The following is a 24,084-nucleotide window of genomic DNA, read 5'->3' as shown; positions in this document are numbered from 1 at the left end:
AGCGCTCCTGCCTGGGCCGTACCAGACAGGATCGCTTTTTGGGGAGACAGGATCAGAGACGCTGATTGGAGGGTTGTGTGCCTTCAACCGCTAGAGCGCTCTCATTGGCTCCGACGGTAATGCTCTGATCCTTTTGTTTGTCTCCTGACCATATCTTTTGTCTTGGGGCAAGGAGCGCCTCTTGGCGGGCGCGAGCCTTTCGCTTGCACACTTCGCTCCCAGGGACGCCAACGGGCGCTAAGCCTACTGGGCTGAGCCTAGTTGGCGTGCCCGACTCTTGGGCTAGACGTGGTTCTGCTGTGCTGCCCTAGGCACGCCATCAGTATTCAGGTATAGAAGTCTATGAAACTTTGAAAATACTTTAAAATTGTAGCATGCATATCATATAAGGCTTATGTATTTGTATCATAAAATACTATATAGTCCATGTATTTTCCCCCAAAAACGAATAAATAAAAGAGTGGCCGTAACTCTCACCTCGATATGTTGTTAACGAGTTGTTTTCGAGGGTTGGATGCGAGAACCGGGAAGTGTTGTTGCGAGTTTGAACTTCCGAGATTTACCTAGTCTTGATGATTGAATATACTATAAATATCTCTAATGATGGTGGGAGGCATCCAAAGTGGCAAAAAACTCCGAGATGCAGAAGTCCCGAGGTTAAAAAGTGTCGAGATTTGTTGAAACTCCGAGACTAGAAAAGTCCAACACTGCCAAAATCCAAAATGAAGTTCGAAGTTGGAAGGTGGTCTGAAGTCAAAAGCATCCAAAGTCAGAAGGCTCCGATGTCAGAAGCGTCCGAGTCAGAAGGCTCCGAAGTCAGAAGAGTCCGAAGTCAGAAGGCTCCGAAGTCAAAAGAGTCCGAAGTTAGAAGAGTCCGTAGTCAGAAGGCTCCGAAGTCAGAAGAGTCTGAAGTCAGAAGGCTTCAATGTATGAAGAGTCCGAAGTCAGAAGAGTATGAAACAGTAAAGTTCCGAGATGGGCATAAAATCCGAGGTTAGAAGGTCCGAGATGAGAAAAATTCGAACCTGATGGAAATTCCGAAGTCAAAAACTCTGAAACTGAGAAAAGGTGCAAAATGCCAAAAATCTAAAGTGGAGCTCCGAAATGGAGGGTGTTCCGAAGTCAGAAGGAGAGTCCGAAGTGGGCTAGATCCGAGGTAAGAAGACTTCTGAGGCGAGTGGTTTCCTATAAATTGGAGCAATTCCAAAATCATCACTATCAAACTTAATATTTGATATCAATTTAATAAACAAGTTTGGGTCCTTTATCTGGTTGCTTTCTTGTATCGAGAAAACAAAAATTAAAAACTAAAAACAAATGCAATGGACATTATGATTTTATATAACCTTTTTACCGGTACTTCATCACCACAAAAAGTCAAAAACGCCCGCGTAATGTCGGAAAAAATGGTGGGTCATCGAGTAGCCAAAGCAACAAAACTTTCAACCATGAAGACGAGTTTCTTCGTCTTTGCCATTGTTGGGGATTTTGTTTAAACTCAAAATCTATGAACTATATCTTCCTACCCTAAAGTTATACTGAGTTATCTTTAGAAAATGAACTAATGTGGTACATACAAACTAGTGGGTTGTTTTTGGATAAAAATCATATAATTATACTGAGTTATCTTTAGAAAAAATCCTAATATTTTAACCAAATTAATATAAAGGTCCTTACACATTTTTAACGGAATAGTCACAGTTAAAATATGTGAAACCAGACAATGAGGCTAATTTGATTTTTTTTTATCGGCTAATCAAGTGTTCAAAAAATGAAATTTCGATCTTCTCCGTAAACTAAAACAGAATAATGAGAATTTTCTAACTATAACATGCTATTATAATAATTTTTAAAATACGATGATGTTTTGTTAATAAAAAAGAAATAATCCATCGAAACTATAACATTAACCCAACAGTATTATCATGATTGCGTAAATAAATAATTAGTCGTTTTACAAAGTCATGATTAATTATATGTAAACAAGTACAAAAATCGGAAAAAAAAAATGTAAATCTGAAAAATAAAAACAATGTAGAAAATGAAAGGTTAAAATAGTAATAAAAGTTAATGCACGCCCAGTGGGACTCGAACCCACAATCGCCTGATTAGAAGTCAGACGCCTTATCCATTAGGCCATGGGCGCCAGTTGATTTTAACTTCGACATTATATATTATATCAATGATGTTCGTTTTCTTGACTTTCATGTATACATATATATGTTTTTGATTGTTTTATATTAAAATTGGATATATATACTAAAATCCCAATATTTTTATTGATTTGACAAAAAGTTCTAAACTTTATTTTTTGATAGTAAAATCCTAAGTGCCAGCAATTTTTGACACATTTACCATTTTTTCTGGTTAGTCGGTAATTAGGATTTTACTGTAAAAAAAAAGTTTAAGACTTTCTTGTCAAATCGTAAATTAAGACTTTACTCTAAAAAAATAAAGTTTAAGACTATCTTGCTAAATCGTTCAAAATATTGAGATTTCAGTGTATTTTGGTAGCCCAATAACGTTTTGTTGTGATTTTCGTCGCAATACCATTGTTTTACTTACCATCATCATCTTTACCAGGGTGTGAATGTGGAGAGGGGTAAGAAGGACAGTTTCATTTTTTTTGGTTTCTTTGTTCTTCATTTTTAGGACTACAAAAAACCAACACATTCATGGTTCTTTCTTTCTTTCTTGAGTATCTCAGTTTTTTTTTTTTTTTTTTTTTTTTTTTAGTGTCCTAGTATACACATTAAAATCCTAATATGTTCAACGATTTGATAAGAAAGTCTTAAACTTTATTTTTCTTACAATAAAGTCCTAATTCACGATTTGACATAAAACTCAATTTTTTTTTTTTTTTTGCAGTAAAGTCCTAATTACCGGCCAACCCGAAAAAAAAAAAGGTAAACATGTCAACTATCGGCAGTTGAGACTTTACTGTCAAAAAAGATAATGTTTAGAACTTGTCAAATCAATGAAAATATTGGAACTTGAGTGTATATATGCCTATTAAAAAACATTAAAAAAATGTTGGTGTTTAGCCGATTTCACATTGTTGGCTCATTTCATACCTTGGATAAGGCTTGTCTCAAACTTCCTTACATCTTTCTTTATCTTGAATCTCAAAATGCATGCATATAGTTGCAAGTTTAATTGTTAAATTTCTATTAGGTTACACTTTTTCTAAAAAAAAAAACGTGTCTAATAAATAAAGTTAAGTTTTTATTTTCAGTTTTCCATAGAAATTATAAAAAACGCGTTTAGTTGATATGGATGGCGTTTAAAACGATCTAAAAGTATATCACCTAATGATCGATTAATTGCCACTTCTTCATCGGGTTAACATCTGAGGCAAAGCGTACTTGACTCGAAGAGAAATCTTTCCCTTATCCACAACAAGTCTAGCCCCTATGACAACCCAATACCCTGGGCTATCTTGCGGGCCCCGCTTCATCTCCGTTGTGTCCACAAACTTCAATAGTTTCTGCATTGTCTCCGTCGGGCCCACAAATTTCGGTTCGTGAAGTGGGGCATGCGGGACTTGAAATTGTCGTGCGTAGACCACCTCCATGAAAGAAATTGAAGAATCCAGTTTCTGAACCGGAGACACTTCCCATTCCGGATTCCTATTTGCGATGCAACCATGTAGTTTTGAGAAGTGGAGGCGTAGGAAGAGGACTTTTTTAGACCCGTGATCCCCGACATGTAACTGGGCCCCGGTTACGATTGCGAATTCGTCTTCAGACTCGACAGTGGCTGTGCAAACATGGTCGAAATTTTTCGCTTGGACCTTTTCGTAGTCTTTATGATCGTGGGAATCGAAATTGAGGATTTCGGTTACGGAGTCTTCTAGTTGGACGAATTTTGGGACGGCGGAGAGGTGCTGGAGATGGATCTCTAACTGATTGTTTCTTTCACAATTGAGGGAAAGTCGGAGGCCTGTTACAGGCCTCTTACCTACATCGACCTATGTAGAAAAAAAAAAAAAAAAAAAGATCAGAAAGTAATTTTCGGTCATCGAAACAGGAATTTAGTTCCAAGATTAGGAATTTACAGGATAGGTGTTCACGTAGAGCTTGGTCCCAAAAAAGCTGAACTGTAAAGATGTCACACTTCGCTGCTCATGTTGTGGACCACGAGACAACAAACCGAATACAGGGGCCCACTGTGTCGGTAGCTGGAAGTCCAGAAACTGAGGAAGGTCTTCAAATGGAGGTTTATCTGTAAAGAACCTTAAACTTACAATTTTGAACTGAATCGACGAAATATAGGTAGAAGGGTAAAACGGTCATTTGCTCACAGCGTAAATAAAGATTTATGGCATGACTTAAGAATCCACTTCCCATAACACCCTTTAGCAACAAGCTTATTGGAACAAAGGACATTGTGATTACATCTGGTTCTGATTGTACGGTTTGTAACCACTCGTTATGTTTTAGGTTCCTGTCATCACTCCCACCTCTCCTTCTGCAAATGCTTAAAAGATGCTGCAAATAATTGAAACAAACAATGGTATAAATATAAGACAAAGAGCTAAATGCAAGAGAAAGCAACGATATAATCTTTTTCTTGGTAGGAAATTATACTTTGAAAATTTTACCAAATTATAACTTTTAAACTGCTTTGTATGTGTATGACACTATAGTGATCCAAAACTTAATCAGTTAATCATACTTAATATATATATATATATATATATATATATATATATATATATATAATTTGGTAAATATGTATATTTCTTAGTATCATGCCTAACATATACAAGGGATATATATAATACATATAGTTACAATCTAGTCCCTGTACTAATATTATCTTGTCTAATACCCCCCCCCCCCCCCCCCCCCCCCCCGCGTAAGCTAATGTCGGGTACAAACATTAAGCTTGGAGTGTAACCCCTCAAATCATTGTGAAGATAATGGTTTGGTAAATATGGCAGCAATCTGATCGTTTGTAGATATAAACTGAACTGAGAGATGCTTCGTTGCAACCTTCTCTCTAACAAAATGGAAATCAGCATCAACATGTTTGTACGAGCATGAAAGTCAGGATTAGCAGACAAGTAGGTGGCACCAAGATTGTCACACCATAGAACTGGTGACGTCATAACTAGAATGCATAGTTCTCATAGTAAAGCTTCAAGTCACGTAATATTAGTAATAGTATTGGCGAGAGCTTTGTATTCAGCCTCGGTGGATGAGCGAGAGACAGTCTTCTGTTTACTTGCTGACCATGAAACAAGATTCATACCAAGATAGATACCATATCCCCTGGTGGATCGACGGTCATCCGGGCACCCAACCTAGTCAGCATCGGAGTAGGCAGTTAGCAAAGGAGAGTGACCATCACCATAAGCATCAATGGTAGTGTCGTGTGAAGGCGTGAGACACAAACCGAAAGTGCTAGTGCCTTTAAGATATCATAGAATTCTTTTAATCGCCGATGAGTGGTTAACAGTTGGGAATGCATGAACTGACAAACTTTTTTGACTACATAGTAATATCCGGGCGGGATAAAGTAACATATTGTAGTGCACCAACTATTTGACGATATCAAAGCAAAAAGAGCACAGTCACCAAGAGTAGTCACCAAGAGTGAGAGAGCTGCCCATAGGGAGAGGAGTGCTAGCAGGTTTGGCATCAGTAAGACCTGTATGTTGTAAGATGTATAATATATATGCTGAGATAGAAAAAGATCAGTGCCAAAATAGTTAGCCGAAACACCAAGGAAATATGAGAGAGCTCCCATGTCTTGAAGGGCAAAAGTCTAACTAAGACTCTGAATAATGCAATCAATAGCCCCCAGATTATTACCAGTAATTATAATATCATCAAAATAAACAAACATATAAACCTATGTACGCTTAGTTGAGAGTATGAAAAGAGAGGAATCTGTGTAAGATCCTTTAAAGCCAAGGGTATGTAGAGCACGAGACAGACGACGGAACCAGGCACATGGGGCTTGTTTCAGCCCATATAACGACTTATGAAGTAAACAAACATGAATGGGATTGTGTGAATCAACAAAACCTAGAGGTTGGCACAAGTAACTGTCTCGTGGAGATCACCATGACGGAAGACATTTTTAACATCCAGTTGTCTGAGTGGCCATTTGTTTGAGACCGCAAGAGAACGAACAACCCGAACAGTGGTAAATTTGACAACCGGGTTAAACATATCATGATAGTCAATCCCAGGATGTTGATGAAAACCTTTAGCAACAAGACGAGCTTTGTAGCGTGTAATTGAGCCAATCTGATCGCGTTTAATTTTATAAACCCACTTGCAATCAACAATGTTAGAGTTAGGCTTAGGAGGAACAAGCGTCCAAGTCCCATTGCGAATAAGAGAGACATACTTACTAGCCATTGCTTGTTGCCACCGAGGATGTTTAACTGCATCAAAGAAAGTTGTGGGCTCCTGTTCGAAAGTAGTGGATGCATGGAAGGTCGAAGGTGTAAAGTATTGCACCTATTTTGGGTTTGGACGCAAATTTGTTGGGCGAGACCGAACATCAGATGGGTTGCGTTAGGATCTGGTTGGGCCTCGGTAGGGTTTGTTTGGATGGTAGGAGGCACTATTTGGGCCGTGGGGGAGGCGGATGTGGCCTCATTTTTTACTGTTGATGCACTGGTGTGAACAGGAACACATCGCCGTCGACGTTCATAGGTGCGAAAAGGCTCAGCCTAGGGTAAGGTTGGGGTTGGAGGGTCATGGTCAGGTATAGTAGTGAATGGATAAGTGGACACATAAGGATCATGTGGAGGTGTTTCAGGCGGTACAGGTTTACATGCTAAAAAATGGAATGAAGTTTCATGAAACCGTACATGTCGACATATGTATAACTTGCATGTAGTAGGATCAAGGCACTGGTACCCATGATGAGATGAGCTGTAACCAAGAAAAATACAAGCAATGGACCAAAAATCCATTTTGTGTTAATTGTAGGGTCATAGATGAGAGAAGCATCGGCACCCAAACACTTTAAGAAAGGAGAAATCCGGATTACGCTTAAAGATAGTCTCAAATGGTGAGACATGGGAAGTGACACAAGAGCGCATCCTATTTATTAGATAGATTGTCATGTCAAATGAAAAGTGGCAATAAGTATTTGGAACCCTCGATTGAGCAAGTAAGGTCAAGCCGGTTTCGACTACATGGCAATGTCGCCTCTCAACTAAGCCATTTTGTTCACTTGTATGAGGGCAAGAGAGGCAATGAACAATGCTAAGGGATTGAAGAAATTGTGAAGCTTACAAAATTCACCACCCCAGTCAGTTTAAACAACCTTGATTTTTGTAGAGAATTGTCGTTCAGTCACAACAAGAAATTGTTTAAATACATCAAAAACATCAGACTTGAGTTTAACAAGAAAGATCCACATAAAATGAGAAAAATCATCCACGCAAAGCAAGAAATATGTATGACCATCAGATGAGGTAACTGAGGCCAGATCCCAGACATCGCAAACAACAAGATCTAAAAGATGTTTACTATTAAAACTTGAAGTAGATAAATGAAGTTTTGAAGATTTCCCAATATGACACAAATTACAAAAAGAACCTGAAGATTTGCTAGAAACAGGAAAACAAATTTTAGAACACATAAATTCAAAAGTTGTTAATGAGGGTGCCCCATCCGTTGATGCCAAATATCAGAAGAAGCTCTAAAAGTAGTGTATGCAACTTTGGGAAGATGCTGGAAGGAAGGAAGACGGATGGAGTAGAGCCCATTGTCATTTGGACCCATGAAGAGGGTAATTTTGGTAATATTGATCGTGACAACAAAAAAAGACGAGTGAAATTCAAAGAAAACATTATTGTCTACACAAAACTTTTGAACAGAAAGAAGATTCGTTTTTATTTTGGGAACATGAAGAGTATTAGATAATGAAAACGTTTTTGAGGGTGAATAAAAATGAGTAGAACAAATATGAAGAATAGGTAAAACCATATCATTGCCAACATGAAAAGCATCCTCACGAAAGTAAAGTGTGTTACTGTCTAGTGAGGAGAGATCGTGAGATACATGGTGTAACACCCAAAGTTTTGAAGGCCAAGAAAGGAAAGAAAACCCTAATTTTTAGGGGCGACTCGGCGAGTCCGAGCGGGATCCGGATCGAGGTGTAAGTGACCAACTCGGCGAGTCAGCCAAGTGGACTTGGCGAGTCTGGTCTGTGCGAGGAAAACCCTAAATCCGGGACTTTGGGCGCTATTTAAGCTCCTTATTCTCTCCATTAGGGTTCCTTAGAGCCTCCCTCATTCAGAAAGCGAACCCTAAGTGTAACGACCCGTTTCCGGTATGTTAATTAATTTGATTGGGCTAAGTTTTCAAGAGGGACTCGGCGAGTTCTAGCCTGACTCGCCGAGTCAGGACGCGCATCTTGTGCACGCGGGAGCCGGCGACTCGGCGAGTCCATATCCTGGACTCGGCGAGTCCGTCCGTCTGGGTGAAACCCTAACTCCCCGGGTTTGCTCACTATTTAAACCCCATTATAGCCTCCATCTCGTCACTTTCCCCCCCCCCCCTGAGAGCACTGTGAGAAACCCTAAACCTTCCTCTTGTGAGCTTATAAGTGATCTTGTTCCATTTTGTGAAGGGGTGAAGAAGGAGAAGAAGAAGGAAGCAAGGAAACGAGTTCTAGTGCCAAGATCCAAGACCAAGTGTGAACTTATTGAGGTATTTTCGGAGTTCTCTTCTGGTTTCATGCTTAAACTTCCATTAGAGCTCTTTTAAGGGCTATTTGATGCTTGTTCCAAGCTTTATGCTTGCTTGATTGTGTTATTGAGCCGATATACCTTTGGATCTGAGTGCTGGGGTGTTGAAGAGTCCAGATCCACTGTCTTTTTGGAGTTACATTGCTTATTAGCCATGGATCTACCCTTATTGTGCATATTTTAGTCTTATTTCCCTCATTCATGTGGTTGTGCACGTAAAGTTGGAAACTTTACGTGGTAAAACAGCTTAATGGACCTAGATCTATCATTTGCATGTGTTGGATTCAAGAGAAATCGAGTAAAAATATGTTGCATGGCGGCGACTCGGCGAGTCGGAGGAACGACTCGACGAGTCAGGTCGCGAGTCCCGAATTCTTCAGTTTCTTCAGTGTCGAGTGTCCGAGGTGAGTTAGGGAGTGGACTCAGCGAGTTAAGAGTAGACTCTGTAATGGAGGGACTCGGCGAGTTGTTCATACAACTCGGCGAGTCCAAGGCAATCTCCTTGAGGATTAAGAACAACTCGTCGAGTCTGTTCATCTGACTCGGCGAGTCGGATGAAGATCATCTGAGTTTTTGGATCCAGAGGATACTCGTCGAGTCGATGCCACACTCGACGAGTGACAGCTGGTAAGAGTTGAGCGGAGAGTCTAGGACTCGGCGAGTCGGGTATCCCGACTCGGCGAGTCAGCCCTGAGTAAGTCAACTTTGACCAAGGGTAAAAGAGTCATTTTACCCTGAGTGTAGTGCTAGTGATTGATTGAGTGTGTTTATGGATTTGTAGCCGAGGAGATTCAGGAGCAGCAGCCGTTAGCTTTCCGAGCCGCACTCTCATCCGCTAGCTTACGAGGTGAGTTTCCTTCCCGTAGGGGCGGGTCTAAGGCCACAATGCCGGCCCGTCCAGTTAATAGTAGTTTCCAGACTTCGGTCCGATGTAGTAGTTAGTATGTTGATGCCTTCGTGGTTCAGACATGTTTTATGTGCTATGTGTATGTGTTATGTTCCGGGCCACGGCCCGATGCAGTATGCAGTATAAATTGTTATGATATGCTATACTATGTGCAGTCAGTCCCGGACCTCGGTCCGATGCAGGGGACACGGTCCCAGTTAGTTCCGGACTTCGGTCCGATGTAGTTAGTTCCGGACTTCGGTCCGATGCAGTCCGTTCCGGACTTCGGTCCGATGCAGTTAGTTCCGGACTTCGGTCCGATGCAGGGGACAAGGTCCCAGTCAGTTCCGGACTTCGGTCCGATGCAGTTTTCCGGGTCCCGACCCGATGCAGTGGGCAAGGCCCAATATGTGTTTATATGTTGTTGTATGGTATGTGGTAAGTTGGGGGAGCTCACTAAGCTTCATGCTTACAGTTTCAGTTTTGGTTTCAGGTACTTCCGCAAGCAAAGGGAAGAGCTCTGGATGACGGCATCGCACACACCACCGTTTCAGCTTTAGTTGGTTTTGATTTAGTTGTTGTTTTGGATATAGCATGTTACATTTTCCGCACAGTACTTTATTATCTTTTGGGACATATCACGCATGGTTTATCTATATGATACTCTGATTATAGTTTTGATGGTATTAAAAACGAAATTTTTGGGTCGTATTTTTGGGTCGTTTCAAGTTGGTATCAGAGCCCTGGTTTGAGGGATTCGGATACACTCTCGGGTGTATCTGAACTCAAACTAAGGGGAAATAAAAGATTTTTAATAAAATGTTTTTACAAAAGAATTTTGAGAACACTTAGAAGGAAAAGAATTGTTTTAAGATAGAGGTGTGTGCATGCGGTCAACCGAGCTCAAGTAAGTACTCCCAAATTACCCATACAAGTTATTTGTTCAATTTCAGTTTAGTAGAACAGCATGCTAGAATAGGGCTAAGGGTGTAGGAGAATGCCTTATGTGCCTGCTTATGTGTTACAGCTCTATGAATATTGCATGCTAGAATTGAGTAGACAGCAGTAGGATAGCCTGTTTAGGTTATGCCTGATAGTGTGAGCTTAGCATCCTATGCTAGTGCAATTTCTTGTTATAAGAATAGCTTGCGTGAGTCTGTTTCCCTTGTCCGAATGCTGCTTGCTTTGTGCTTAGTGGGATTCCGAGTAATGGGAGTTAGCCATTAGGTGGACACGTCACACCACATGTAATCAGGTTTGAATAATCCCAGAGTGCTGGAACTGGCCCTACTGCGCAGCTCTTGTTTGAGTCCAACCGTTGTAGGGACGGATCTTTTACTTGAAGGATTATCCGACCCTCATCACATGTGATGGTGTTCAGGTGATGGCTAACTGGCAGTGCAAGGAGACCTACAGCAGCTGAGGACCAGTCGTATTGAGCTCGAGTTTTCTCTAGGGCAAGCCTAGGGTGAGAGTAGCAGAAAATAGCAGCGGTAGAAGTGACTTGGGGAAGTCGAGGCAGTTCTTGAGGAAAGTACGGATAGATGTGGAAGGTAGTAGGGGCCCATACTACTGGAAACAGAGGATCCGTACTCGAATCAAGGAAGGCCAAGATTAGACCAGGAAGCTAGTAGTCGTATTATGATCCCTTGAAATATTTCAATGTTCTGATGTTGCTATGATATGTTTCAGAATGGTAGTTTTGCGTCCGAGGCCAGCAGCCGGCAGTTCAGATGCCGGAGGAGGATCAGGATCGGGATCCGACCCGGAGGTCGGACAGATGGATGAGCAGACCAGAGAGTTCCTTTCTTCTGAGATTACTCGCATCATACTTGAGCAGACTCCTGTGATCTTCGGTTCGATCAAGGAGGGCATTTTGGAGATGATGGATGAGAGACTGAGTACCTTCCGTACTGAGATGGCGGCCGTGATGGGGTCGCGCACACTCACTTTCAGGGAGTTCAGGGCGTGCGGGGCTCCTGACTACCACGGGGCTCGGGACCCCATAGCGAGTACCAGGTGGTTGGCGGATGTGGCCAACGCGTTCCGCACTAGCAGATGTCCCGAGGGGGACAAGGTCAGATTGGCGTCCTGTCTCCTGAAGGACAGGGCACGTGACTGGTGGGAGGAGGTAGGACATACCATCGAGGATGATGCGGCATTGGATGCCATGACCTGGGCTGATTTTTCTACCAGGTTCAGAGCGGAGTTCGCACCGGTCATTGAGGTGCAACAGTTAGCCAGGGAGTTCCAGGATCTTACCCAGACTACCGAGACAGTGGCGGAGATCACCGCCAAGTTCAGGGAGCGGGCCCTTCTTGTTCCTCAGTATGCAGCAGACGAGGAGATGAAGAAGGCCCGTTATCACGAGATGTTGCGGAGCGACATTCGTATGTTTGTGAGCCGGTCCAATTGCAAAACACTGGACGACATGATTGCTAGAGCCAGAGAGAGGGAGATTGATCTCGAGATGGAGAGGAAGAGGAAACCGGAGGCGGTTTCGGGTGCAGGCAGTGTGGGCAAAAAGCCCAAGGTTTCAGATCACAGGTCCAGGGGTCAGCAGAGCCACGGTCGATGTGGCAAGTGTGGGAGGTTGCACGAGGGGGCGTGCAAGGCAGGGAGTTCCGGCTGCTACAAGTGCGGACGGATCGGGCATATGAGTAGGGATTGTACGGCCCCTGCCACTACGGTTACAGCATCGGATCTGATTTGCTTTCAGTGCAATCAGAGGGGACACAAAAGGTCCCAGTGTCCCAGTTTAGCTGCAGCAAGGAAGGTGCATGCACCCGCCCCTGCTACTTTGAGGATCACGGATGGCCGTCAGGGCCGAGCTGATGCGCCGGTGGCGAAGAGCAGGGCATTTCAGATGACAGCAGAGGAGGCGCGAGCGACTCTTGATGTGGTGACGGGTATGTATATTTCTTTCATCTCTTAATTATTAATATATCGTTTGAATATTATTTGATGGTACGCTTTATTTAGGGTCGTTCTCGGTGAACGGCATCTCTGCTTTGGTATTGTTTGACTCGGGGGCCACCCGATCATTTGTATCGCTTGCGCTTAGCAAGAGATTTAGCAGAGCTCCGGGGGAACTGGATTGTCCGTTAGAGGTGGAGATAGCAGATGATAGGACCGTGAGGGTCGACAAAGTATATAGAGGGTGTTCCCTTCAGATATTTGAGGAGCAGTTTTCAGTGGATTTGGTTCCGATTCCCCTGCGCGGGAATAAAGTTATTGTGGGAATGGATTGGCTAAGCCCCAATGGGGCGGTGATTGATTGTGAGCTTCAGCTAGTGAGGGTTCGCACTCCCAGTGGGGGAGAGATAGTGGTTCAGGGCGAGAGGCCCCAGCGAGGGTTGACCTTCTGCTCTGCCGCTAGGGCGAGACGCTACGTTCAGCAGGGTTGCGCCGGTTACGTAGCCTACGTCTTGGATGCCCGGGATAAGGGCAAGACGACGATCGATGATGTTCCTATTGTTCGAGATTACCCGGATGTGTTTCCCGAGGATTTGCCGGGGATACCTCCTGAGAGGCAGGTTGAGTTCAGGATCGACCTGGTTCCTGGTGCGGCTCCGATAGCCAAAGCACCATATCGACTTGCTCCCCCTGAGATGCAGGAGTTGTCTACACAGCTTCAGGAGCTGTTAGACAAGGGTTTCATTCGACCGAGCAGTTCGCCTTGGGGAGCTCCGATCTTATTTGTGAGGAAGAAAGACGGGTCGCATCGGATGTGTATTGATTACCGGGAGTTGAACAAGGTAACGGTGAAGAACCGTTACCCACTTCCGAGGATAGATGACTTGTTTGATCAGCTCCAGGGAGCGTCTTGGTTCTCCAAGATCGACCTACGCTCCGGTTACCACCAGATGAGGGTCAGGGATGAGGATGTACAGAAGACTGCTTTCAGGACCCGGTATGGTCATTATGAGTTTGTGGTGATGCCATTTGGGCTCACCAATGCCCCAGCCGCGTTCATGGATCTCATGAACCGCGTGTGTAGGCCGATGCTGGATCGGTCAGTGATAGTGTTCATCGATGACATCTTGGTGTATTCCAAGACGCAGGGTCAGCACGAGGAGCACCTGCGGGAGGTGTTGGAGACTTTGAGGAGGGAGAGACTGTTCGCTAAGTTCTCCAAGTGCGAGTTCTGGTTACGCGAGGTGCAGTTTCTTGGGCATCTCGTTAATCAGAAGGGTATTTTGGTTGACCCGGCCAAGATTAAGGCCGTGATGCAGTGGGAGGTCCCGAGGTCTCCATCTGAGATTCGGAGCTTCCTAGGATTGGCAGGGTATTACCGGAGGTTTATTCAGGATTTCTCCAAGATAGCAGTGCCGCTCACCCGACTAACCAAGAAGTCGGTAGTTTTTCGTTGGGGGCCTGAGCAGCAGGCGGCGTTCGAGACTCTCAGGCAGAGATTGTGCGAGGCTCCGATCCTTACCTTGCCAGAGGGTGTTGAGGATTTCGTGGTCTATTGTGATGCTTCGATCACGGGTATGGGAGCAGTGTTGATGCAGCGAGGCCATGTGGTGGCTTATGCTTCGAGACAGTTGAAGCCTCACGAGGCTAATTATCCTACCCACGACTTGGAGCTGGGGGCAGTTGTATTTGCCCTCAAGATTTGGAGGCATTACCTGTATGGGGTCCGCTGTACTATCTACACGGACCACAAGAGTTTACGATACCTTATGGATCAGCCGAGTTTGAATATGAGACAGAGGAGATGGTTGGACGTGCTGAAGGACTATGACTGTGAGATCCTGTATCATCCAGGGAAGGCCAACGTGGTGGCCGATGCCCTGAGCCGCAAGGTGTCGGCGGCCCCTATCAGGGATTTGTGTATGAGGATGACGGTAATCACTCCTTTGTTGGAGCGGATCAAGGAGGCTCAGATGGAGGGTCTCAAGGAGGAGAGGCAGAAGTGCGAGAGGATAGTGGGTCGAGTAGCTTCGTTCGACTACGACAGTCGGGGTTTGATGACGCTTCATGGTAGGGTGTGGGTACCGTACTGGGGTGGGGTACGGCAGGTATTGATGGACGAGGCTCATAAGTCTCGATTTTCTATCCATCCAGGGGCGACGAAGATGTATCGAGATCTTCGACCTGATTATTGGTGGCCCTGCATGAAGCGGGACGTCGCTTGGTACGTTGAGAGGTGCTTGACCTGCCGGAAGGTCAAGGCGGAGCACCAGAGACCTCACGGCAAGATGCAGCCGTTGGATATTCCCGTGTGGAAATGGGAGGACATCACCATGGATTTTATCACCAAACTTCCCAGGACCGCACATGGAGTAGATTCGATATGGGTAGTGGTGGATCGGCTGGCGAAGAGTGCCCATTTTATTCCGATCCAGGAGAGTATATCGGCGGAAAGGTTAGCCGATATCTATGTGCGAGAGATTGTGGCACGTCATGGAGTGCCGGTATCGGTAGTGTCGGACCGAGATGTTCGCTTCACGTCCAGATTCTGGAAGCGGTTTCACGACGAGATGGGTACTCGTCTCCATTTCAGCACCGCTTTTCATCCTCAGACTGACGGGCAGAGCGAGAGGACGATTCAGACTCTCGAGGACATGCTTAGGGCATGCGTCCTGGATTTTGGGGGCTGTTGGGATACGTATCTTCCTTTAGCGGAATTCTCGTATAACAACAGCTATCATGCGAGCATTGATCGACCTCCTTTTGAGATGTTATATGGCAGGAAGTGCAGGACCCCGATTTGTTGGGGTGAGGTCGGTCAGCGGGTTATGGGGAGCACTGAAGTGGTGCTCAAGACGACGGAACTGATCCAGCAGGTCCGTAGTAGACTGCAGACTGCGCAGAGTCGGCAGAAGAGCTACGCCGACAAGAGGCGTTCAGACTTGGAGTTCCAGGTAGGAGACATGGTTCTTCTGAAAGTCTCACCTTGGAAAGGTGTCATCAGGTTCCGGAAGAGGGGCAAATTGGGCCCCAGATTTATTGGTCCTTTCAGGGTTTTGGCCCGGGTGGGTCGGGTTGCTTACCGGTTAGATCTTCCTGCGGAGCTCAGTTTGATACACAACACCTTCCACGTGTCGCAGTTGAGGAAGTGTCTAGTGGACGAGGCAGCGGTCGTTCCTTTGGAGGATATCCAGGTCGATAGCGGCTTGAATTATATCGAGAAGCCGATAGCAATTTTGGAACGGAAGACCAAGACCTTGAGGAACAAGGTAATTCAGCTGTTAAAGGTGCAGTGGCAGCATCGGAAGGGGTCTGAATGGACATGGGAGGCTGAAGAAAAAATGAGAACGCACTACCCGGAGTTATTCGCAGGTCCAGCCGTAGCAGACTTCGAGGACGAAGTCTGAAACAAGTGGGGGAGAATTGTAACGACCCGTTTCCGGTATGTTAATTAATTTGATTGGGCTAAGTTTTCAAGAGGGACTCGGCGAGTTCTAGCCTGACTCGCCGAGTCAGGACGCGCATCTTGTGCACGCGGGAGCCGGCGACTCGGCGAGTCCATATCCTGGACTCGGCGAGTCCGTCCGTCTGGGTGAAACCCTAACTCCCCGGGTTTGCTCACTATTTAAACCCCATTATAGCCTCCATCTCGTCACTTTCCCCCCCCCCCCCCCTGAGAGCACTGTGAGAAACCCTAAACCTTCCTCTTGTGAGCTTATAAGTGATCTTGTTCCATTTTGTGAAGGGGTGAAGAAGGAGAAGAAGAAGGAAGCAAGGAAACGAGTTCTAGTGCCAAGATCCAAGACCAAGTGTGAACTTATTGAGGTATTTTCGGAGTTCTCTTCTGGTTTCATGCTTAAACTTCCATTAGAGCTCTTTTAAGGGCTATTTGATGCTTGTTCCAAGCTTTATGCTTGCTTGATTGTGTTATTGAGCCGATATACCTTTGGATCTGAGTGCTGGGGTGTTGAAGAGTCCAGATCCACTGTCTTTTTGGAGTTACATTGCTTATTAGCCATGGATCTACCCTTATTGTGCATATTTTAGTCTTATTTCCCTCATTCATGTGGTTGTGCACGTAAAGTTGGAAACTTTACGTGGTAAAACAGCTTAATGGACCTAGATCTATCATTTGCATGTGTTGGATTCAAGAGAAATCGAGTAAAAATATGTTGCATGGCGGCGACTCGGCGAGTCGGAGGAACGACTCGACGAGTCAGGTCGCGAGTCCCGAATTCTTCAGTTTCTTCAGTGTCGAGTGTCCGAGGTGAGTTAGGGAGTGGACTCAGCGAGTTAAGAGTAGACTCTGTAATGGAGGGACTCGGCGAGTTGTTCATACAACTCGGCGAGTCCAAGGCAATCTCCTTGAGGATTAAGAACAACTCGTCGAGTCTGTTCATCTGACTCGGCGAGTCGGATGAAGATCATCTGAGTTTTTGGATCCAGAGGATACTCGTCGAGTCGATGCCACACTCGACGAGTGACAGCTGGTAAGAGTTGAGCGGAGAGTCTAGGACTCGGCGAGTCGGGTATCCCGACTCGGCGAGTCAGCCCTGAGTAAGTCAACTTTGACCAAGGGTAAAAGAGTCATTTTACCCTGAGTGTAGTGCTAGTGATTGATTGAGTGTGTTTATGGATTCGTAGCCGAGGAGATTCAGGAGCAGCAGCCGTTAGCTTTCCGAGCCGCACTCTCATCCGCTAGCTTACGAGGTGAGTTTCCTTCCCATAGGGGCGGGTCTAAGGCCACAATGCCGGCCCGTCCAGTTAATAGTAGTTTCCAGACTTCGGTCCGATGTAGTAGTTAGTATGTTGATGCCTTCGTGGTTCAGACATGTTTTATGTGCTATGTGTATGTGTTATGTTCCGGGCCACGGCCCGATGCAGTATGCAGTATAAATTGTTATGATATGCTATACTATGTGCAGTCAGTCCCGGACCTCGGTCCGATGCAGGGGACATGGTCCCAGTTAGTTCCGGACTTCGGTCCGATGTAGTTAGTTCCGGACTTCGGTCCGATGCAGTCCGTTCCGGACTTCGGTCCGATGCAGTTAGTTCCGGACTTCGGTCCGATGCAGGGGACAAGGTCCCAGTCAGTTCCGGACTTCGGTCCGATGCAGTTTTCCGGGTCCCGACCCGATGCAGTGGGTAAGGCCCAATATGTGTTTATATGTTGTTGTATGGTATGTGGTAAGTTGGGGGAGCTCACTAAGCTTCATGCTTACAGTTTCAGTTTTGGTTTCAGGTACTTCCGCAAGCAAAGGGAAGAGCTCTGGATGACGGCATCGCACACACCACCGTTTCAGCTTTAGTTGGTTTTGATTTAGTTGTTGTTTTGGATATAGCATGTTACATTTTCCGCACAGTACTTTATTATCTTTTGGGACATATCACGCATGGTTTATCTATATGATACTCTGATTATAGTTTTGATGGTATTAAAAACGAAATTTTTGGGTCGTATTTTTGGGTCGTTTCACTAAGCCTCCATTGTTGTGCATTCAAGCTTCCAAGCCATTTTTGGGTGATTTGAAGGAAGAAGAAAGAGGGGAATCAGTGAAGCTTCAAGGATTGGCTTCAGATCTGGAGTTTGTGGAGCCTTTCTGAGGTATTGAAGGTATTAAGTAATTTCCTTCCCTTAGATCTATTTTGGTTGTGAGTTTTGGGGCTTTTTAGCCATGATTAGTTGCCCATTTGAGTTAGAAGCCGGATCTGGAGTTGCTACTTCAGATCTAAGCCGATTTTGGTCTTGGGAAGCATAAAGTTTCAGCCCTTGAGTTGATTATGGAGCCTCCTTGCCTTAAACCCTAGTTTATGGTGTATTTTGCCTAGATCTCCTTCTCTACACGTAAAGTTTGCAACTTTACGTGAGGAATGGGCTTGGGAAGGGTAGATCTACAGTTTGGAGTCCATGCATGACTCAAAAGTCCTCTGCATGTATGGAGATCTGAATGGACTCGACAAGTCCTTTGAGTGGACTCGGCGAGTAGCATGAAGATTTGGAGGAACTCGACGAGTGGGATGAACAGCTCGTCGAGTCAGATGAAGTTGGGTAGGAACTCAGCGAGTTGGATGAACAACTCGGCGAGTCTATTGAAGGTTGTCCTGGACTCGGCGAGTCTGTTCTTAGACTCAGCGAGTCAGTCGCGAAACCCCAAACCCTTCGAGTTGAGACTCGAATCAGTGAGTCGAATGGAGACTCGGTGAGTTGGATAGGTCAGGACTCGGTAATCGGTAGACTCGACGAGTCATGGACTGACTCGACGAGTCGAGTCGCGAATAGAAGGGCTCTGAACATATGAACTCGGCGAGTCAATAGGGTGACTCGGCGAGTAGGGTTGACCTGGGAGGTTGACTTTGACCAGAGTTGACTTGGTTGTCTGTCGGGGGTTAGTTAGACTCAGTGTTGTATTGATATTGGTAGTTCGGGGAGCGAGTGGAGCTGAAGTTCAGAGAGTTGCCGTGCAGCAGCTAGTGGGTTCATCAGCCAGATCAGTCAGTGTAGGTGAGTTTCCCTTTGTATGAATGGGTCTACGGCCACAATGCCGGCCCATGTAGTTATGAGTAGAAGACCCGGGGGTTAGCCCTAGGCACAGTATGCTAGTATGATATTCGGGACGAGGTCCAATGATAGAGGGCGGGTGCCCAAGGAATGGTTTATGTGATAGTTTATACTTGTTGTTTGTGTGATGCTTGTATGTGCCTGGTAGGGAGGTGAGTGTGGGCGAGGTCCCGTATCTCACCAATAGCAGAGTGTGGATGGTGTTCCACGTCTCAATAGCAGCAGAGCAGGGGCGAGGCCCAAGTTAGGGAAGGAGTGAGGGTGGGCTGGGCCCGTACCTCACTATCAACAGGAGTATGGACGGGGTTCCATGACTCGTCAGTAGCAGGACAAGGGCGGGGCCCAGAGATAGGCGAGGCCTTAGGACAAGATCCGTTAGTATGTGTTTAGATTATGTGATGTGATGTGATATGTTTACGTGCTATTATATGTTAGTGGGCGAGGCCCTGTGACAGGCGAGGCCTAAGTGAAACAGATATGTATCCGAGCGGGGCTCGAAGCCAGGTGAGGCCTGGAGCGGCGGGGCCGTTGTAGCGGGCGAGGCCCGAGGGAGTGGGCGAGGCCCAGGATAACGGGCGTGGCCCAGTATGTGCAGTACGTGGTTATGCATGGTATGTGGTAGGGTGGGGAACTCACTAAGGTTCGTGCTTACGGTTTTCAGTTTTGGTTTCAGGTACTTCCGGTAGCGGAGGGAAGAGCTCGGGGTGATCGCATGGCACACACAATAGTTTAGACAGCCTGGGAATGTTTACTCTAATAACGAACATGTATTTTGGAAACTAATACTCTGTTTATGTTTTTGAAATGATGAATTTGCTTAAAGTAAAGTTTTATTAAAAGAAATTTTTATTCTTGAATTTTGGGGCGTTACACATGGTTGCTTGAGCAGGGAGCCATGTAGTAGTATGAGATCGATTTTTTGCAAAGTTGGTAGTGGACTGTGAGCGAGTACGCATGGTATTAGGATCTCGGGTAGGAAATTGGGAAAGAATGTGCCCATACCGATTATATATGCTAAAAACTATATTTTGTGTAGAAGCCCAAGGGAATTGAGACCGGGTACCCCCTTATGAGTGTGAGAGGCTGCCCCGGCCTCGTCTGCTGTTGGGTCTGCGACCCTGAGAAGCTAGAGGGCGGGCAGTGTAGAACGCCTGAGGGCTTAAGGAAGGGGATAAGTTTAGTTGTAAACCAAGTTGATTGAGAAGCTATTGAAGAGCTTGCAATTGATCAGTTGGTAAGGTAGTTGCGGTGGAGGTGGACCGGTTGGCGGTGGTGGTAGCAAATGCCTGAACATGGGCCACATTGGGGGTGGTTTTCCTAATCATGAAGTCATGATCAACAAGGAGGTCATTAAGGTCTTGGAAGGAGGTGGGGGTTTGTCAAGCAAGAAGGTTGGACTTTAGTCCATTGTATTCTTCACGAAGACTTCAAATCACAAGCATGACAATATCTTTTTCTTTAACCGGTTCACTAATGTTGGAAAGTGCATCAGTATACTCTTGAGCATGTAAGAGATAGTTGGAGACTGTTTCATCAGGCTTCATCTCGAGTTTAAGAAGCTGTGTTCTGAGATCTCGAGAGGATGATTGAGGAGCATAGGCTCGTTGTAAGGAAAGCCATACACCCTTGGATTTTGTACCTTGTGCATGGAGATAGGAAGCTTCAGAGATAGTAGAAAAAAGAAGCATATGTATGTGTACATCATTGGCTATCCAAGCAACATAAGACGGGTTTGGTTGGGGATCAGTGGTGGTGGCTTTTTCTGCTGCCGGTAAAGTTGAAGCTGGACACGATATAGTAGCATCGACATATCCAAAGAGATTGTTGGTAACGAGAAACGGTTGGATCATTGTCTTCCAAAAACCATAATCGGTAGGAGAAAAAGTAAATGGAAACTTATGGGAGTTGTGTGAGGTTTTCTTGGTTGTGGAGAAGGCTATGATAGTCGCCATGATCAATGAATTGTGAAGATCGACCTGTGTGGTTGTGTGTTTTTTTTGGAATTGTCGGCAATGGTTTTAACCCTAGAGAGGCCGAGAATGCCTAGCTCTGATACCAAATAAGATTTGGTAAATTTGTATATTTCTTATTATCATGCGTAACATATACAAGGGATATATATAATACATATAGTTACAATCTAGTCCATGTACTAATATTATCTAGTCTTATATATATATATATATATATATATATATATATATATATATATATATATATATATATATATATATATATATATATAAAAGGTTCAGATCCGATAGGAACCGCAAATACTATTCTCCACCAATCATTTCGTTAATTGTACAAACGTCAAACTCATTTACTTGGTCGTGACACGTTCAAACGCGACGAACGTCCATGGAACATAATACGGACTAGAGAGAATAATCATGTGCGACGAACGTTCATGGAACGTCATTTAAATGTGTTTTTCTTTTCTTTTTCTTTTTCATTTTTCTTTTATTTTTTATTTTTTTTAATTAAAAAAAACTTTTTTAGGTAATAGTATATTCGATTTTTAAGTTTTTTTTTTATTTTTTGTTTTTATTGTTTTTTTAAAAAGAACTTTTTAAAGTTTTTTTAAATGTTTTTTGTAAAAAAAGATGTTCTTTTGAATCATAAAATTTTGTATCATATCATTTTGAATAATCGTAATTTGGATCATATCATTTATGAATCATATGATTTTGGATCATAATATATATAATTAAATAAAGTTTTAGTTTAATACAATATTTGGATCATTATATTTTTTGAATCATTTAATTTTGAATCATAAAATATATAATAATTAAGGATAATAAAATATTTGAATCAACATATTTTTAGATCATAACAATTTAATGATCATAAATATGTTAATTATAATATTTTTGAATCATAAATATTTTGAATCATCTCTGTTTGGATCATATTATGTTTAACATACTTTATTTTTTAAAAATTCTTTTTACAAAGTCACTAGTATAGTGAGTAGAAGTATTTCTTAATTTTTTTTTTTTTTTTATTTTTGGAAAAACAGTTCTGGGTTTTTTTATGAATATTAAAAAATAAAAAAATAATAATTTTTTATAAATTTTCATAATTGTGCTCATTTTGTAGAGAATTAAAATTTAAGAACTTTGATTTTTTCAGAATTTTTTTGCATTTAACCTTAAGACACATGATAGAAATTCAATTATATCATAGAACAATATTTCTTCAAGAGAATACCTCCTTGTAAGAATAAGAGCTAGAGGTGTCTAAGTCTGCAGATCTTAGATGTGTGATGTCATACTGTAGAAAAAAATAATAAATAGATAAATAAAGAAAATAATAAACCGTGTAAATAATAAACTACAAATAACAAAAGTACCTTGTCATTTTGTGAAATCTGTTTAGAGTCCAAAAATCTCTTGTCTGCCATTTCCTTTAACTTTTTCTGTACATCAGCAGGCTCAAGGGATGATGTATGCTGTTGTTTCATATATATCACATCTTTTCCACCCATTTTTACACCCACAATTACATGAGTGCCATATTTTTCGATAAACCTAGAAGAATAAACAGAACAAGGAAGATAAATAAATACTTTTATCAGAATTTATAATAGACTTACAACACAAATACAAATTTAAAGGCTCTTCATAGGGGATTGCTGTAACTTTATGTTAATGGTCTTAGACTTGCACAAATCACAATATAATGGTATGATGTGTTTCAGTGAGGTGTGTGTGTGTGTGCGTTTAACATTTTGCACAAGATGAAGTAAAAGTCTACCAATTGACCATTCAGAAATTGACTTCCCATTATTAAGGCATTGTAATTCTTTTTTTTCTAATACCCAATTATTGTTTAGGTATCTGATTGACACACACAAACAATATAAGATATGAAGGTAAATAAATAAAGAACACATAGGAATTACATTGTACCATAACTTATTTTCTTACCTAATTATAGCAGTGAAAATTTCATTTGTAGTTGAATGGCATTGCTATATAATTGGGTGGATCGATTAAAATACAACGTTACAATAGAAAGAAATAAAAGGAAGATGCGATAATAATCAAATCAATGCAAGTACATTGCTATTTCTTGATATTAGCTTCTCAAAATCTTGATGCAAGAAAGGGAACAATCTCTAGCATTGAAAGATTTAAGGGTATGAAAATTGAAAAGGTCTCCACCTCACCTTGCTAACAAAGCAGGCTCCCATGAAGATGGAACAGCTTTCTTGACGTGATCACAAAGAACCATGTGTGATTCTTCTAATGCAACCGTGTACAAAGAGATGAAAACACCATCAAAAGCTAGGGTTTTAGTACTTGATGCATCTTTCTTCCAATTTCCAGAAAAATCAAACACATAATTGAAGAGGCCTGAAGGAATTTTGCCGGATAATGATAATTCCTGATTGAATTGCTCCGACATCTTGCATAAAAAAAAAAAAAAAAAAAAAAAAAAAAAAAAAAAAAACCAGAAACTTACCAACCAATTACATTTTTCATGCTCAAACAGTTGCATAGCAATTAATGTTGTTTTCTTTTTATACACGTTACATACGGATTGTAGATACTGAAAAGAAGATTTGTCAAAGCACAAAAACAGTAAAACTTTCCATAATCCATACCTGCGGAAAAGAAAGAACATCAGAATGAAGTCGTGTATGCTCGCTTTCATGACATTTGATGGATTCGGGAACATTGAGAAGTAGAAGCCCACCAGGAAGCACAATATCTCTACCTTCATCTTCCTCAATTTCTATCAAACGGCAATTTCTATATGGATTAGAACCAATATCTGAATGATAACGACGCATGCGATAATTAAGCCTCAGATCTAACGAGATATCATAACCACATCCAATTGACTGAATCGCAACATTTGCAGCTTCAGCAGCTGGAAGCTTAAGCGCCATTAATAACTTCAATTTCTCAAAATGAATACCAAGTTAATTTACTATTGCATCTCAACCACAACGGGTGCTGGCGACGATCAATTCTTCTGTAACACTTC

General features: G+C 43.1%; 1 protein-coding gene and 1 non-coding gene across 2 annotated transcripts; both read right to left on the bottom strand.

Moving 5' to 3' along the window:
* Window positions 1-2,073: 2,073 nt before the first annotated feature.
* On the bottom strand, window positions 2,074-2,146 carry TRNAR-UCU (transfer RNA arginine (anticodon UCU)). Its single transcript has one exon. It is a non-coding gene; the product is annotated as a tRNA-Arg (tRNA).
* Window positions 2,147-3,086: 940 nt separating this feature from the next.
* On the bottom strand, window positions 3,087-23,986 carry LOC111878998 (MACPF domain-containing protein At4g24290). The gene is made up of 7 exons (XM_023875466.2): window positions 23,699-23,986; window positions 23,261-23,499; window positions 22,442-22,619; window positions 22,300-22,362; window positions 4,304-4,490; window positions 4,058-4,224; window positions 3,087-3,970 (listed from the first exon to the last, which is right to left on the bottom strand). Exons 1-7 carry the CDS (start codon window positions 23,984-23,986, stop codon window positions 3,335-3,337), a joined length of 1,758 nt encoding a protein of 585 aa, XP_023731234.1. The 3' UTR covers window positions 3,087-3,334.
* Between the last annotated feature and the right edge of the window lie 98 nt (window positions 23,987-24,084).

This window comes from Lactuca sativa, chromosome 9 (genome assembly GCF_002870075.4).
Source record: "Lactuca sativa cultivar Salinas chromosome 9, Lsat_Salinas_v11, whole genome shotgun sequence".
Classification (NCBI taxonomy): Eukaryota; Viridiplantae; Streptophyta; class Magnoliopsida; order Asterales; family Asteraceae; genus Lactuca; species Lactuca sativa.
Note: the sequence above shows the minus strand (reverse complement) of the source record. Positions and strands in the feature narration are given on the sequence as shown.